Source organism: Vanellus vanellus (genome assembly GCF_965231255.1).
Source record: "Vanellus vanellus genome assembly, contig: HAP1_SCAFFOLD_33, whole genome shotgun sequence".
Taxonomy (NCBI): Eukaryota; Metazoa; Chordata; class Aves; order Charadriiformes; family Charadriidae; genus Vanellus; species Vanellus vanellus.
In genome coordinates this window covers 3,339,130-3,355,000 of record NW_028128339.1, presented here as the reverse complement: position 1 = coordinate 3,355,000, position 15,871 = coordinate 3,339,130, and the positions used below count along the sequence as shown (strand labels likewise).

Sequence of the window (15,871 nt, the reverse complement as noted above, 5' to 3'; positions counted from 1 at the left end):
AAGATGATCAGGATGGGTGAGGATGATCTGCTTTATCCCTATAATTTTGAGACTTCAGTAAGAGCACTGCAAGTTTCGGAGAAGACGACAGCTCTGAAATCAAAGGGTAAGCGACCAAGAAGGCTCCAACCACACATTTCCCCCTGATTGCCTTCAACAAAGCAGACTTTGGATCCTGATTGCTCACTTCTGCCTGCAACAGTCCCATTTCTCATTGGAAAGTGCCTGCGTGCCTGACTGAGGACAGACACAATCCACACAGACACAATCCACACAGACACAATCCACTCAGACAGTAATCAGAGCTCAACCTTTCACCTTCCTGGGTCACGTTTCCTCAGAAAATTTCTTTGCTGGCTTTTTTGAAAACCTGGAATGCTAGAACCAGGAAGAAATCCTCCCTGATTGGTTGACTGGAACTTCTGTCCTCGGTACCCTCATCTCCCAAGAGCCGGCAGCACAGCTTGGGTGGCGGGCAAAGGCACGCCTCAGACCTGGGGGCCCAGAGATGAGCACAAGCATCTGCCAAGCGAGCTGCACCTAACCAGCAGCGCTCACCGCTTGCTTCTCTGACAACAAAGCCCCAGTGTGTTCTCCCACAGGAGGGGAGAAACAACTTCCACTTTTCAGAGTCCCTATTTATGAAAGACTGTCAACAGAGATTGACTGATTTGCACAGCTCACAGGACAGAAGTGCCTGTCACCACCACGTGCTCTTTACTTTGCCTTCCAAGATCAAGCCAAGCTGTGATACAAGAGCTTTGGCCCTCCCCCTCTCCCATGGAAAGTTTGAAATCCTGTGGGATAGGAAGAAACTTGCCAGGCAGCAGCTGCGTCTTGCTGCATAGGCTTTGAACTAGCCCTGGGGAAAAAGCTGACCAGCCGACTGCGGTACGTCAGTGTGCAACTTGGATAATGAGGTGAAGTCTCAGTGCTCAAAGATCAATTAAGCCTGGCCTTGATGACTCGGGCGAGCAGAGACTGCTCTGGCTGTAACGGGATGCAGATAAGGAGGGAGCCCTGTGTAGGCAGGACAGCCCTGCCTTTCATCAGCTAAGACAACCAGATAACAGGAACCCGTGTACTTCTTTATTTCTTCAAAAGGCTGTCCTGCCCGGTCACTGACCTCTGCCTCATCACCTGTGAAATGCATATCAAAGCTGACATCCCTGCATATGCTAACGAACATTATAGAGATCATGCTAAGCATTCATGACTATAGCACTCGTCTCTCCACCCAAATCACACTACACGCCACCTGGGGGAAGGAAACCTCGTAAGTTCGGGGATAAAAAGATGGGACGGTTCAATTGGGAGAGAAGAACCTCGATACCTGACAGACCAGTTGCGTTCTCTTCCTCCAGCCCAGGCAGGGACGCCTTTCTGGGTAAGCGCTCGGGTGAATGGCACCCCTGGGCCATGGTAGTAGTATTATTATTACTTTTGCTAGCAATACTAACCTTAATTAGTAGCACTATTGTAGTCGGTGAATTTATACACGGCAATCTTGAATCTGTTTGGTCACTCTCAATAAAATAACTCACTTGGATTGTTGTGAATCTGACTCAGTGAAAGTCCTTTGCTGAGACTCTGACAGATAAATCAGGGAAAGTCCTGGGACTCTGACAGACAAAGATCGAAACTACATTCCTTTTGACGCAACAATAAGAAAAAGCTCCAAAGATATGCGCAAGAGAACTTGACTGACTGTGACCTTGCCCATTTAAGTGAGTCTATTGTTAAAAGAAACCAGATGGAAACGAGCTGAAAGTGGCAAATTTCAAACAAAACAGTGCCAACTCAGCTCATAAATATGCATTAAGTGTGCTTGCACAGGGGGGCACGTGAACAAATACTCAAAAGTCAATGGTAGAAGGCAACCTCCTGGCCAAAGCAGTAGGTTTTTCAAACTGTAACCATCAATATGTGAGTAGCCTTAAGATGGTGCATAAGGAACGAAGAATTGTAACACGGGGTCCTTCTCAGGCTCCCAGCTGAGAGGCACCTTTATGGCCAGAAATAAAAAGGGGGTTTAGCTCGTGTGTACGTCTGCTGCCTTCTTTCCTGTACCCACGCATGGACTAGAAGAGAAGTGCCAGCAAGTCCGTTTTGGTACAAGTTCAGGTCAACAGTTAAACAGCCAAAATTCTGAATAGTTACACTGACCCTTACTTAGATACTGATTTTATCTGCCTTTGATGTGTAACTAAGCACATTCCCTCCTCCCCACAGTCTTTCCTCCCAGCCTCACAGCTCTCCTACGCAACAAAAACTGCACGCCAAAACACCCGTGACTTTCTCAAACTCTTCACGGCCCCATCTGAGTCAAGGGACAGGATCTCCTAAAGGCTCTTTCACAGGCACTGCCCTCAAAAACCCCCGCTGCTTCTCTACTAGTGCACAAAGACATTAGGAAGGGTTGCATTTCTACGTCAATGGACACAGTTTCTGAAACGAGACAAATAGTTTTAAATGAGGATAAGCCCTTTGCCTTGCATCTGGCAACCAACAGAGATGCAGACCCGGCACATCAGACCAGGGCCAGGCACAAAACAACACCCGAGGCACAGGGAAAGCACAACACGTCAGATGTGGTAGTCAAGAACGACAACAAACGGCTCTTCCTATCACTTCTCTCTATGATCAGCTTAGTTCCTGTAGTCAGACACAGAAATTGGAAGTGATTTCTTCTTCTTTTGCTGAAGTAGACTCTAGAGTAGATATTGCCAAAAAATGCACAAACAACCCCCAAAAGTTAAAGCAGCTACTTTCACCCTCAAGAGACGCAGCTCACTGAAGTGGTTCTCACGTTCTCTTCTCTACTCTAAAGGGGGCCCACTTAAGATCCGTTTGAGTTACACTACCGCTAAGCATACACCGCTACCAGACATTTCTCTAGTCTGAAGGCTGACAGCAGGGTACAAGCACAGCCCTTTCTGGACATCTCACTCCTGGCTAGAAATCTTAGAGGCTTAGAAATCAGGAGCTAAGGACTGCGTGATGGCACCACCACGAGCAGACGTTCAAACCCAAAGCATCTGGAACACACAGAGAAACCTCCACCATTTGTTCAGCGATGTTTCAAGTCACGCCATACTCAGGCCAGGACTTTACAAAATGTCACCAAACATAATGATAGTAGCCTCTTTGCTCCAAAGCAAAGAAACAAAGAGCCACCTAGCCTTGGAGAAACCCTTGTCCTTCCGTGTGGCTGGTGTCTTCACAGGGCTCTTCCTCAAAACAGGAGAAATGACCATGAATTTGGCATTCAGAAGTACACTTAGTCCTCTGGCGGACGTTGCTTACAAGCCAGAAGTCCTCTCACCCCGCCCCAGAAGCACCCGTTAGTCGTCTGGCAGTCATTCTCCATGAACCCCAAGTCCTCCACACCTACCTACCTACCGACTCGCCAGAAAGGAGTCGGACCGCACCAGAATTGACACTGCCTGACCTGCACTAGACCTGCAGCAGGCCAGAAATGACGGCTTCAAGAAAGAAAACACAACCCAATTGAACAGAGCAGCAAAAAATCAACCAGAAGAAACATTGGACAAATTATACAAAAATCCAAACCCTAAACAGAGAAACAAGCTAAAAAAAGGATCCCCCACCCCCCAAAAAAAGACCACACAGAACACAAGATAAGGTAAAAACAACCTAACTTCCCTCTTTCCCGGGACCAACAAACCCAGATTCTGTCCATAACAATAACACACTTTAATCCTAACTCGCTTCAACTCTGGCATAGCATAGCCCTTGCCACCCCGTAACCCGAGCAAACTGCAGCCCTACCAGTCCATAACCCGCATCCCTGCAGGACGCTCTCCAGCACTAGGTACATCTCTGCTTAATCTCCCTTTGGACAAAGATCGAAAGGGAGGGATGGGGTTTGCTTGGCTCCGTTCCCAGGGTGCCGCAAGAGAGACCTGCCGCCCCCAAATCACCGGTGTGTTGTGGACACCACATATGAACTGCAGACAAGGGTCAGGACAGCTTTGGGGAGCAGACAAGCCGTTTTGCGGTGCCCCCGCTGCTGGCAGAAAGCAGAGCTGGAGACAACATGGGGAAGTCCAGGGTAGCCAGTGGTGGTGGTGGGGCCCTGTAGGGTGCAGCACCCGCAGGAATGCCCGGCTCCTTAAGCCTCGGCCCCACGGCTGCAGCTCGGGACCAGCACCGGTTGGGGCTTCGCTGGGAAAAAACAGGCGAGGGTGACCCTGACACTCAGCAGGCGGACCTGGTCCCACTAACCTGTCGCTCTGCCTGTCACCACCACGGGATGCAGAAAGCAGTTCTGCTGGTCCTGGCGTGGTCCTGAGCCACGTCTCAACAGATGAGTCTTTAACCAGAGGGCCTAAAAAGAGGAAAAGGTGCCCAGAATTAGCCTGTGCTTAAGTTTTTACGGGCATTTTGGGCTTTTGAGCTACACAGTGGTGCTGCTCCAGGGGAGCGCTCAAGCGCCCCTGGGCCAGGGCAGCCCGAGGAGGAGGCCGGGGTGGCTGCGGGGTGGGGCGGGGGCCCGAGGGCAGGAAGGGGTGCCGCGGGGCATGCTGGGAGCAGGCGCGCCCCGGGGCATGCTGGGAGCTGTAGTCCCGGGGCACGGGGCTGCCCGGCAGCCATGCTCCTGCCCGGGGCACGCCGGCAGCTCTCATGGGCCCACAGGCCGCTGCCGGGCTGCCCTGGCGGTCTCAGGAGGCGCAGTCCCTGCTCCAGCTGCCGCTGGGCTGAGGGGAGGGCTGGGGCCACCCGAGGGCAGCGGGGGAGCCCCAAACCGCCCGCAGCCATGGGGTCCCAGTCAGCATGAGCCGGGAGTGGCAGGGGCAGCCCCGGGAGGGACCCGGGAGTCGGGGAGGGGAAGGGGATGGAGAGAGACCCCCCCGGGCACAGGCAGCGCGCACCCCGACTCCCAGAGCCCCCTCAACTGCCCTGGCCCCAGCGCCAGTGATGTATGATCTGAGAGAGACAGAGACAGAAGTGCCTGAACTGTCAAATTCTGCCGGCAGCACCGAGAGCAGGAACTGCGTTGAGTCCTGTGCCCTTGGGGCTGTGTCGCCCCTGTGCTGCATCTGGATCCCTCCCTGTGCCTGTGCTCCCCCAGCCTTTCCCTAGCTGGTTCCCTCTTTTGCTTCCCTGTACCTCTCTTAATCTGGCGATTCTTGTATCCTGCTCCCTGCCCCTGCTCTAGTCTCCAGCCCCTCTCTTTCTCTGGCATGCTACCTGTCCCTTTGTTGTTCTTGCTCTTCCTCTGTCCTGCTCCGTTTTCCTCTTTTTCTCTTCCTCTCACTCTGTCCTGAAGCACACTGCTGTTTTCTCATTCTCTGCCTCTTTGTCCCGCTCTGCATCCCTCTGTTGTTAACAGTCTCTCTGGCCTCTTCCCGCTCCTGCTTTTTCTGCCTGTATGTCTCACTCCCTGTACCCGTCCTCCTTGTGGTCTCTCTCCTTCCTCATCATCATAGAATCATAGAGGAAGGAATCATAGAGGAATCATAGCTTGGAAGGAACTTTAAAGATTGTCTCCTTCCAACCCCCCTGCCCTGGGCAGGGACACCTCCCACTAGACCAAGTTGCTCTAAGCCCTATCCGGCCTGGCCTTGAACACCTCCAGGATGGAGCTTCCACAGCTTCTCTGGGCAACCTCTTCCAGTGTCTTACCACCCTCAGAGTGAAAAATTTCTTCCTAATAGCTAATCTAAATCTACCCTCTTCCAGCATCAAGACATTACCCCTTGCCCTATGACTATAAGGTCTCCCCAGAGCCTTCTCTCCTCCCGGCTGAACATCCCCAACTCTCTTACTGGAAGATTCAAGCTTCCTTCTTCTCATAATATTTTGTGCCTAGTTCTGTGGAAAAACAGGCCCATGTTCTCTCATGGCAGGCACAGCCTCTCTCCTTTTGTGGTTCTTCAGGCACCAAGCAGACATTAGGAAAGCTCTCGACTGGAGTATTCTACAGGAATACCGAAGTATTGCCTCCAATCAGTCAAGGGGAAACAATATATCCATGATACTTGTGTTGCGTTGAGGGGCAAAGTAGTTTTGGCAGAAAATATACCCCCTCGCGTTCTAACACTCCTCACCGAGGTGGGAGGCGAGGTGCGGCTAGGTTTACATTCTGAGCGATGCCCACTTCACCCCTATCAGTCCAGGCGCGTTTCATATATTACACTGTTACGCTTCTGAATACACTAACAGAGGACTGCACCTTCAGCCCAGCTGTGCTCATGAACTAACACGGCCACGCTTCGGTCGCGTTCAATGAGAAACCCAAACGACGAGCTGCCTACACAGTACAGTTTATTTAAACAACAGCTACACAAGTTCTTTTGGATTGCCGGTGATAGTGACTGTCTGCAAAGCACGTGCAAATACGAAAGATGCTAGCAATAGAGCTCGGTTACAAAAGCGCTAAGTTATAAACCCACTCTGTACAGAGATTTCTAAGTTTCCGGGGGAAGCACTTGGTACAGCCAAGTGTTCGAATCTTACCCACAAGCGTCCTTATTGCGGGGGAAGAGAGACCTAGCCCGTCGACTGGTCCCAGAAGTCCACAATGGTGTCTTCACTCACATCCCCCTTTTCTTGGGCTATTTTTATACTATTTTTTATCTTCAAGGTGGAGTTTGAGTGACTCTAGTCATAAATACTTTCATTATGATAGGTGTAAAATTTCCTTGCCTCGCATTTAAAGGTATAGCTGACGAAAAATTCAGGGCGCAGACTCAAGGAGGAATGGTCGCACCTTGGAGGCGGGGAGCTTTTGGGATGGAGGTGTGTTTTGGTATTATAATGACACTCTAATGAGCAAAGTTCACTAAAGGACAGCCTTTCATCAAAAAAATGACAGATTGTTGGCTCAGGGTAACAAGTGGGCCGTTTATCAGTTCCATAAGACCTTCGAGGGCTCCATTTGGTCCCCAGGTTCTCAGTTTATCCCAAAGTTTTAGCTGCAGTGTCTCCACTCTGCTCCATCCTTCGCACTGTTTTCCTTCCGTGGTACCACCTCGTTCCCATGCTTTCCGGATTATCACAGGGTTTGGCCTTGGAGTCTCCAGCCCCCTCCACTCCCCGCGTTGCTTTGTAAGCAATATGGTACAGGCAATCACAGATGTAGCGGATTCTTCACCTACCAGCTGCGGCTGTATTTTGCCCTAGAAGCCTTTTGAGTTTATACCTTTCCTTAATGCGTGAACAATGATGTATTGTTGATCAGTTTTAGTAATCATTCCACAACTTGTATACAACCCTAGGGTAATACTGCAGAAGAATTGAAAAAATACCCAACAAAACAAATCCCACTGAAAAAAAAAAAAAAAAAAAAAAGAAACCAAACCCCCAAATCCAGAATTGACAGTCAATGTATTAACTGCCATTTCAAACAGAAGCCTAAACAGAAAGTGACATAAAGTAAAGGGGCAGAAAGTAACATAGTAATACTAAAAGTGACATAGTGACACTAAAAGTGACATAGTAATACTAAACCGAATACTAATACATAGTAACACTAAACCAAATACATAGTAACACTAAACAAAATACACTAAGCCGAATACTAAAACATAGTAATACTAAAGCAAAACGCATCTGCTTTCAGGAAAATCCATCTGAAATAGATCCTAAGTGCTGCTTCTTTGTTTCTTGAAGGGAGAGTCTGTTCTAACATCTTCTGCTGTAACTGGCTGTCTTGGTTTTCTCGCACCTTCTAACAAATCAGCCTTGCAAAATCCTTCCTTCTCATCCCCTCTTCTTCTCTTCCGGTGTTTCTTCTGCATATCTCCTGGTCTTAACGTGGAGTAGGTATACGAACTGGAGTAAAACGAAGCACTATAGGGAGACTTGGACCTTTAAAAAAACACAACGCAAAAGCAATAAATGAAAGTATTCTTTTTCCTCCCAAGTTTGGTTTGCTTTGGGTTTTCTTCCTCTCCATATGCTTATGTGCAACCTTCTTTCAGCTGCTGACAGCGCTACTGCAAATTGAAGAACTTGATGGCATGTAAATGTTTCTGCTTCCAAGACAGAACAGCTGCTGCTTTGTTAGTGTAAAAGCATACGTAAGGGTAAGTCTGTTTCCACTCACTTCTAGCACACGAGCTACCATAGCTGTTGATTGATTTAAGGTGCTGTGCACTGGCCTCTACTGGTATGTCAACGCACACGTTTCACTACTGGGCAACTACGTGCAGTGCAAACCCGTTTGGTTGCAGTAAGAGGCAAAAAGAGAAATCTTAATGTGTACAGCGCATTATCAAACATCAAGAAAACACGATTCAGCCTGAAGACAGTCGACCGCAAGTTTAAAATGCCAGCTTAGGCTACTGAGCTTCACTGAATATTTGGCAATTTGTACAGGTGGCAAAATACTTGTACTGCAATCCTACGCGCAGGACTATTTAACCAACACTTCTAGCCAGCTGTCCTAGCAAACTTTAGCACATAATCGCTCACACCAAGGACAGTGACGGCATTTAAGGAAATGTCCCATCTAAAGGCATCTCTAAACTCAGCCTCTAGTACTATGACTCAATGCCGTTTCTCGAGGAAAGATACTGGCAGCATTACTAATAGAGAGCGATTCAGACTCCTGCCCAAGTGATTTTGGGCGATAGAAACATCAGCTACCCTGAGATATGTCTTCACAAGTTTTTCTTGCATTACCTGCATATTCTGCTGGTATGTCATTGCAGGTGGAGAAGGAATTAGCAAATGTAAAGGCTGAACTAGAGATCCCCACAAGAAGAAAACAATAGAGCACTCACAGCAACGCTGAAAAACCTGGTGGAACAGTGGAAGAGCCAGTTAGGCAAAAAAGAGAAGCAGCAGAAAGTTAGTCAACAAAAATTAATCCCTATGTCACATAAACGTTTCACGTTGCTTAATGCTTCAGACTCCGTGTATAGTACAGCAGGGTGTAGAATATAATTGCATAATATAAGAGAGTGAAATATAATTGGCTTTTCTTGTTTTGTAATGTTCATATTAGCAGCTCCTTCACTTAATAGAATGTGAATTTCTTATTTTCAGTCTTTGAGTAAAGCACTTCTGGACCACCGAGCAGAAACGACTGCTGATGCTGAACAGCAGACTATTTCTGCTGCAACACAAATAGAACGTCCAGGAGACTGTTGACAAACAAAGGGGCTGACAGTGAGTACTGGGTAACATATCATTGTATTGCATTGTTGTATTGTTGATAGTCCTGATTTTGGGGGGTTGCTGTTTGGTTGGCTGGTTGGTTTGTTGTCTTCTAGACACAGATAGAGAAATTAAAATATCCAATTACAAAATTTACAGATAACCTTAAAATAAGGAAAAGCAGGGAAAGTGCTTTGTCAGATGAAAAGGCTGAGCTGAACCAAGAACTCTAGAGAAAACAAAAAGCGTTTGCTAAATTGCTGAGAGAAAAACATGAAGTGGAAAAATAAGATGAAGAACTGAGGAAAGGAGTCAGGAGGCTGAGCAGCAGCATTGAGGTAGAAGTGATTTTTAAAATCATGTTTGATGTTGGTCAAGTTTCTGCATCGATGTTCTGGGTTTGGGGGGAAAGATTAAGTACTCTTGGCTAAGCGTTGAGACTTACACTTGATTTTAAAATTTACGTTTGCTCATCAGCTGGGTTACCTGTGAGCTGTTATCTTTGCTGTTGGAAGATGCCTTAAACAACATGAAGAGCCTGAAAAAATACTTGCTCCTTGAAATAAGTTTGAAGGAGTGTGAGGAGTTGAATTACCACTTTTAAGGCTTCTTTGGAAAATGGAACTTGGTGATCTTCCTGGCTGTTCCTTTTTTCTCCTTTCAGAAGAAAAGTAAAGGATTTACAGTGGAATCGTCTATTTATTTTTTAATTCAGCTACTTGCTGCTTGTTATTCACTTTAGAATGTAAACTAATTCTGCCAATAGGAAGTCCTTCTTTTTTGAGTGGAGAAAAACACTTAGGTAGTGGTCATTAAACTTTATGTTTGTGAAAGCGTGTAATTTTTCAGAGCAAAGCTGATGAGTAAAATCTGATAGCTGCACTTCAGAAAAAAATTAAATAGTTGGAAAACAAACTTGAGAAGAAATGTGAAGAAACAAACAAACAAAAAAAGATGTAAGAGAAGACAAGGAATGTGTTACTTAGACCGTGGCTTTGAAAGACATCAGCCTCGGTGCAGGCAGGCCAACTCTCCCTATTGCCTCTAAAAAAACCGACCCACCCAACCAAACCTGACCAGAAGAAAAGCAGTTTCGTGACTGTAACTTCTTCACGTTCACCGTGCTCTTTGTTACTGCTCCTGTTGCTCAGTACTGCTATATTAATGCTTTCTGACCTTTTTGTACAATTTAAGATCCCTTACCAATCATAAAGTATACGGGGATATTATAGCATGCTTGTATAATGACATTCAGACTATTTAGGAAATTAAATATTACTCTAGGCCTGCACTTACGCTTCCAATTAATTTGAGGCTTTTAAAATACATGTTGCTTAATGTCTAGAGATATTTTTCTCAAATTGTGCTTGTTTTTTCCTTTTTCCATGACTTTGCTTTCTGTCTGCCCCTTAGTAGCAGCAGTTGTTTTGAATGAAGGCAGGGCCAAACCGGAGAAGTCCAATTAAAAAGACCCAGAATTGCTTACAGGAATATTGACTGTGATTTTTTCAGTAGCCATTCATGATCACATAGGTGTCTTAAAGACATATGTGCAAACCCTCTGCAAATGTTCCGTTTACTTCAGTACCGTAATGGCAGGGTTTGACTGCTAAAAGATGCAGAAGAGAAAGGAAACGGTGACGGTGGTTGTTGCTGTTGTTAGATTGTGGTCTGAAACGGCTGCAAAATGGCATTTATTCTTAGCAAGTCTCTCATGAATTTCATGTAGAACACAGCCACGATCGTCACGTGGTTTATGACATGTGTGATACTGTTCATTGTTTTTTCCAGGTTTGGGGCTGTTTTGGTTTTTTGGTTTTGTTTTTGGTAAAGCTATACTGTCTATAAGGTAACCTTATTAAAGATAAAAGGGGGTGTGATTCAGTAAGCAATTTGCAAATGCGGATTCTTTAAGACAGAAAATATTTTCTCCTAAAGGAAGAAAGTTAGCAAATGAAGTTTTCAATGTAAATTTACTGGATGTTGTGGGCCTGAGAAAGAGAAAATTACTCTACAGCAAAAACTGAGAAGTACCAGTGTCGCTGTTGACTGTGCTGTTGGAGTAAGAGCCTCCAAGACTGAAAAAGAACTGGAAGAACTAAGAAAACAGAATGTAGATTTTGAAAATGGTTGCTCACATGAGGTGAGAGGCATTCCAAAAGAATCTGTAAAAACTAAAAAAATCTAAATGAGACAAAAAATCTGTGGAAAGAGATGATAGTCTCTGTTAGGTCAACTGATGCAGTAAGGACAGGGCAAGACTCTTTTCAGCGGTGCCCAGTGACAGGACAAGGGGCAACGGGCACAAACTGGAACATGGGAAACTCCATCTCAACATGAGGAGGAACTTCTTTACTTTGAGGGAGCCAGAGCGCTGGAACAGGTTGTCCAGAGAGGTTGTGGAGGCTCCCTTTCTGGAGAGATTCAAAACCCACCTGGATGCATTCCTGTCCAACCTGCTGTAGGTGACCCTGCTCTGGCAGGGGGGTTGGACAAGAGGATCTCCAGAGTACCTTCCAACCCCTGCCAGCCCGTGATTCTGTGAAAAAAAAGATGGGAATTTCAAAAACCCGTGGAGCCTGTGATGAGCAAACTTAAAGCTGCTTGAGGTATTTTGAGAAAACAGTTGGCTTATTAATTTTCATTGACTAAACTGTTAGATGATTTAGCGCTACCTAGTTAACTTCTGTTCTCAGGGTCAAACATGGTCAGTACATGTTTGGACTGGGCTATCAACAAAGAACATTTATTTAATCTTGTCTTCCAGCCTCCAGTCTCCTGCAATATGTCAAATTTTGAGTAATAGCCCAACTTTATTGTTTAAGTTTGTTTTTTCACGTTTAGGAATTCACACTTCAGACCCCAAAGTAAAACCACGTCACCAACAAAGGGGTCGACATAAGGATGGTGAAAGTGCTGCTTCTACACCTTATGTGAGAGAAACTGGAAGAAAGACATTTCAGTTCTTCAGAACCTCGAAGCGCAGCATGTGTAGTCCACTGTACTGTCACTGTCACCCAAGAACCAAAGTTCAATGGATCTACAGGTGGGTTCCTGCTTACACAAGGTTCTTAAAATGCCTCAAATATACCTGTCTGTATTGTGCTGCTTTTGGTTTTGTCCCTGCGGGTGACTATTAAGTTATTTCTGCCTAAATATGGGCAAGAGTAAATTTGATCCAGCATAATTTTCAGAAGTAGTTTGCAACGGTATGCATAGGGAGAAATGTAAAGCTTTGTAAAGCTTTACAATTAGTCAGACAGAATATTAACGAAGAGTAATTTAGCTGCCTTCATAGCAGGAATTAATTTCTCTGCCAACAGAGGGATGAATGCGATAATGTGCCAATGTGCAGTAACATACTCATCCCCACTTTTTACACCCTCTTTTATGTGATTAATTCTTTTGAAATATGTAATAAACTGTGGATTAGTCCACCTTTGACTTCTCATTTTCATTGATATCTAAATATTGATAGCAATAGTATCAGTTTTGCAGTAAAATTTCAGTTTTTTCTCAAGAAGAGTTTCTTGTTCAGATGTTTCCTCCCAGCAGGGGATGAAAGAATGACCTTGCTTTGCATGGTGTTTTTCCACAACTACGATTTCACTGGAGGTTTATGATGGATTTATGATTTTTTTCATTATTTAGGATTATTTTTCATGTTGGATAAACATGGGCTTGGGTCTTGTTCAGATTTCTGTTATTGATTTAAATGTACTCTAACTTTTTGTGATTTATATTGTTATTTTTTGCATGTGATTTTTGTGGGACAGATGACTGAATTCACTCTTCCTGCCATTTGTGCAGGATGATATTTTCCTTCATCTTTTTTCCATCTTTGAAATACGCTACTGTCACCTTCATAACACATACTGTGTCATAAATTTGACAAGAAGCCTGCAGGTGGCTTCTGAGTCTTGCATCTTTCTTTTTGGCTATCTGTTTCAGATGTAACAATCATTTTACATATTTCACTTTATTTTTACCTTGCCAATAAAGCCGCGTGCAATCTAGTACCGTACGTCATTGGCATTTTATTTGCCAATGGTAGTACTTACATGTTGCGTATAAACTGCAAATTTGGGGATTATTGTGCAATTAGTAATTGGAATGAACGGAATTAGTCTGCAATGCCCAGAAAACCAGGGTATTAATAATAAAGATTTTTAACCAAGTGTTACAGAACGTGGTCAGTCATTAGGCAGCGTGCTCTGATGCAAAATCCCTGCCCAGCACAAACCGTAATACTGCCCGGCCGCTCGTGCCTTCGCAAGCAGAGATAAAGGAGGAGACTGCACTATGGAGTCATCAGATCCAAAAGCAGTTGATGCCTTTGGGAAGGTTTTCAGCACAGGAACATTCCCTTTGTTGAGGTCAAGGGTGTCTGTGGCAGAAACGCCTCATTTGGAAGATCCTGTGAGGCTGACGCAAACGCTGCGAGTTACAAATGGTCTTTAAAATGCCAGAGAGAAAATCTGTATTTAACAGCAGCTTGTAGGGCAAAGACGGTGTACGATTCGCCTGATGCCTTCACTGACACTTCAGCTGATGTAACATTCAATTCACTGCTCAGACTGAGAGAGTCTTTCCTGAAATTGTAGCTGGAATTAGGAAACAATGTCTGTATTTTTTCTATAGACAAATATCCTTCAGGATCTTCTAATGCACCAACTTGGGGGAAAAGAAGTCCACGTGCGAAACCATCATCTAAGAATAAAACAACCATTCAGGTGACTGTTTGATATAAATTGTTACAGTTCAGTCTTTTTGGAAAAAGCAATGTGTCTCTCCCCACCTTGGAAATGTAAAAGAGCGCTTCAAACTTCCCCAACCAAAGTCCCGCAGGATTCTAAGCAACGCTGAGCAGTTTTGTTTATGTGCAGACATGTAATTCTGCCTGTATGACTGTCCTGGTTTGAGGTAAAACAGAACCAATTTTGTTCAGTAACTTCGCTTCTTAGCGGGGCCTCTTCTAACTACTGAAGTTAACTGCATATTGTGCAGACAGCGTTCACTCTCTCAGAGAGGTCAGACCAATGTTTACAGCTGATGCCCGGGCGTGGGATGCAGAGAGGCTCCTGCTTATACTCATTGCTATAACCCCCACGGCCAAACAACTTTGTGATTTGCCCCGTTGGAGGGTCGGAAGCGGAAAAGCATAGTGGGGTCCCACCTGCAGGGAGGAGCGGACAGGACAGGTGACCCCAAACTGACCAACAGGGTATTCCATCCCATCTGCCTCATGCTCAGTATAAAAGCTGAGGGATCAAAGGGTCAGCGCTCTTCCTTCAATGGCCGACGTCTGAGGGGGACTCTGTTTGTCTGCCTGTGATCCCCATCCTGAATGCCGATCCGGAATCCAGTTCCCGTCCGTCACTGAGTCCAGCCTGGGACTGCCCCAGTGCCAGCCGGTGACGTGATTGTCATCTCGGGAGCTTGATACGGTTTTGTATATATTTTTCATTATTTCTTTTTATTTTATTATTAATATTTCATTAAAGTAGTTTAGTTCCTTCTAAACTCCTAAGTCTCTTTTTCCTCCTCTGCCTCTCTCTTTGTAGAGTGGTAGAGGGGAGCATCTGTCGGTCCCATCCGGGGTCCCTCAGGTCCCCAGGAGTGGATTTTGGTCTAAACCAGGACAGATTAATTGGCGCCCAACGTGGGGCCCGAGCAGTGCTCCACCAGAGCTGTGATAAATTGCCTGAATAGTTTGAATTCCAGCTTGCTCAGAGATTAAAACAGACAGCTTGCATCATGTCATTCTTAGAGGAAATATTGTATCATGCCTTTAAACAGCTGTGGTTGACATTAGTGCAGTCAACTTGGTTTAACCTGCCAAAGGTGTTGCAAAGTTTGTTTATTCTTTGTCTTTTTATGCGAAGGTTTAAAGGTGCTGTTTTGGTATGGTTCACAATTCAGATGTATAACACGATGAGTTGGGTAACGGCTCTACCTGTATATCTCGGGCATCAGGTGATGGGTTCTGTTATTAGCTACACTTTCGGTTCTACCTGGGGAATGTTTACTTTGCCCTTTGATAATTATGCTGATGTGACACCCTCAGAGCTGGGGCATGGAAACCTTTTGGGCTCTGACTATAGGGATTGGTACCTTCTCAAGATCATGATTTTGTTGTTGGTGCTCCTGAATGTGGTGCAGGGGTGGTTTCATAGGAAACATGGGTGCAGGGGGAGCCGTAAGGGACCATGCGCTGCTGCCACTCAGACCTGCGCAGCTGCTCGGCGATCTGCAGCGGTGCAAACCGCAGCCCCGCCCGGCCCAGCCACAACCGCCCCCCCACCGCAGCGGCACCGGCACCACCGGCAGCCGCCCCCCGCACCGCAAGAACACCGGCCCCTCCGCCGCCTGTCCCGCCCCCCCCCCCCCCCCCCCCGCAGCGGCACAAGCCACGCCGCCGCCTCTCCCGGCACAACCTACTGCAGCCACTACAACCAGCACCAAAACTACTCCAACTCCATCAAAATCGGTACAAGCTGCCCCGGTAACCAGGAGGAAGAAGAGGTCAACTCCTTCCCCTGCCCCTTACGACAAAGACCACCTCAAGTCACATAGCTTGGGGGAGAGTTCTGAAGAAGATCCAGGGGAGGGTCCTTCAAGACCAGAGAAGGGAAAGAGACCTTTGAAAACAGACAGAGGCGAGAGTCCTTCTAGAGCAGATGCTGGAGAGGCCCCTTCTGGGGCAGCCTCACCACAGGAGGACTCAGATGTAGAGGGAGTT

The 15,871-nt window shown here is 46.1% G+C and overlaps 1 protein-coding gene across 1 annotated transcript in view; it reads left to right on the top strand.

Annotated features, from left to right (window-relative positions):
* Positions 1-15,871, top strand: part of LOC309684592 (acrosin-like) — a gene marked incomplete at both ends in the record, with an annotated part of 89,715 nt that overhangs the window by 138 nt on the left and 73,706 nt on the right. The window contains one exon of the mRNA XM_082500478.1: positions 1-106. This exon is cut by the window's left edge and continues 138 nt beyond it. Coding sequence (XP_082356604.1) covers positions 1-106 — 106 coding nt within the window. The remainder of the gene's footprint in view (positions 107-15,871) is intronic.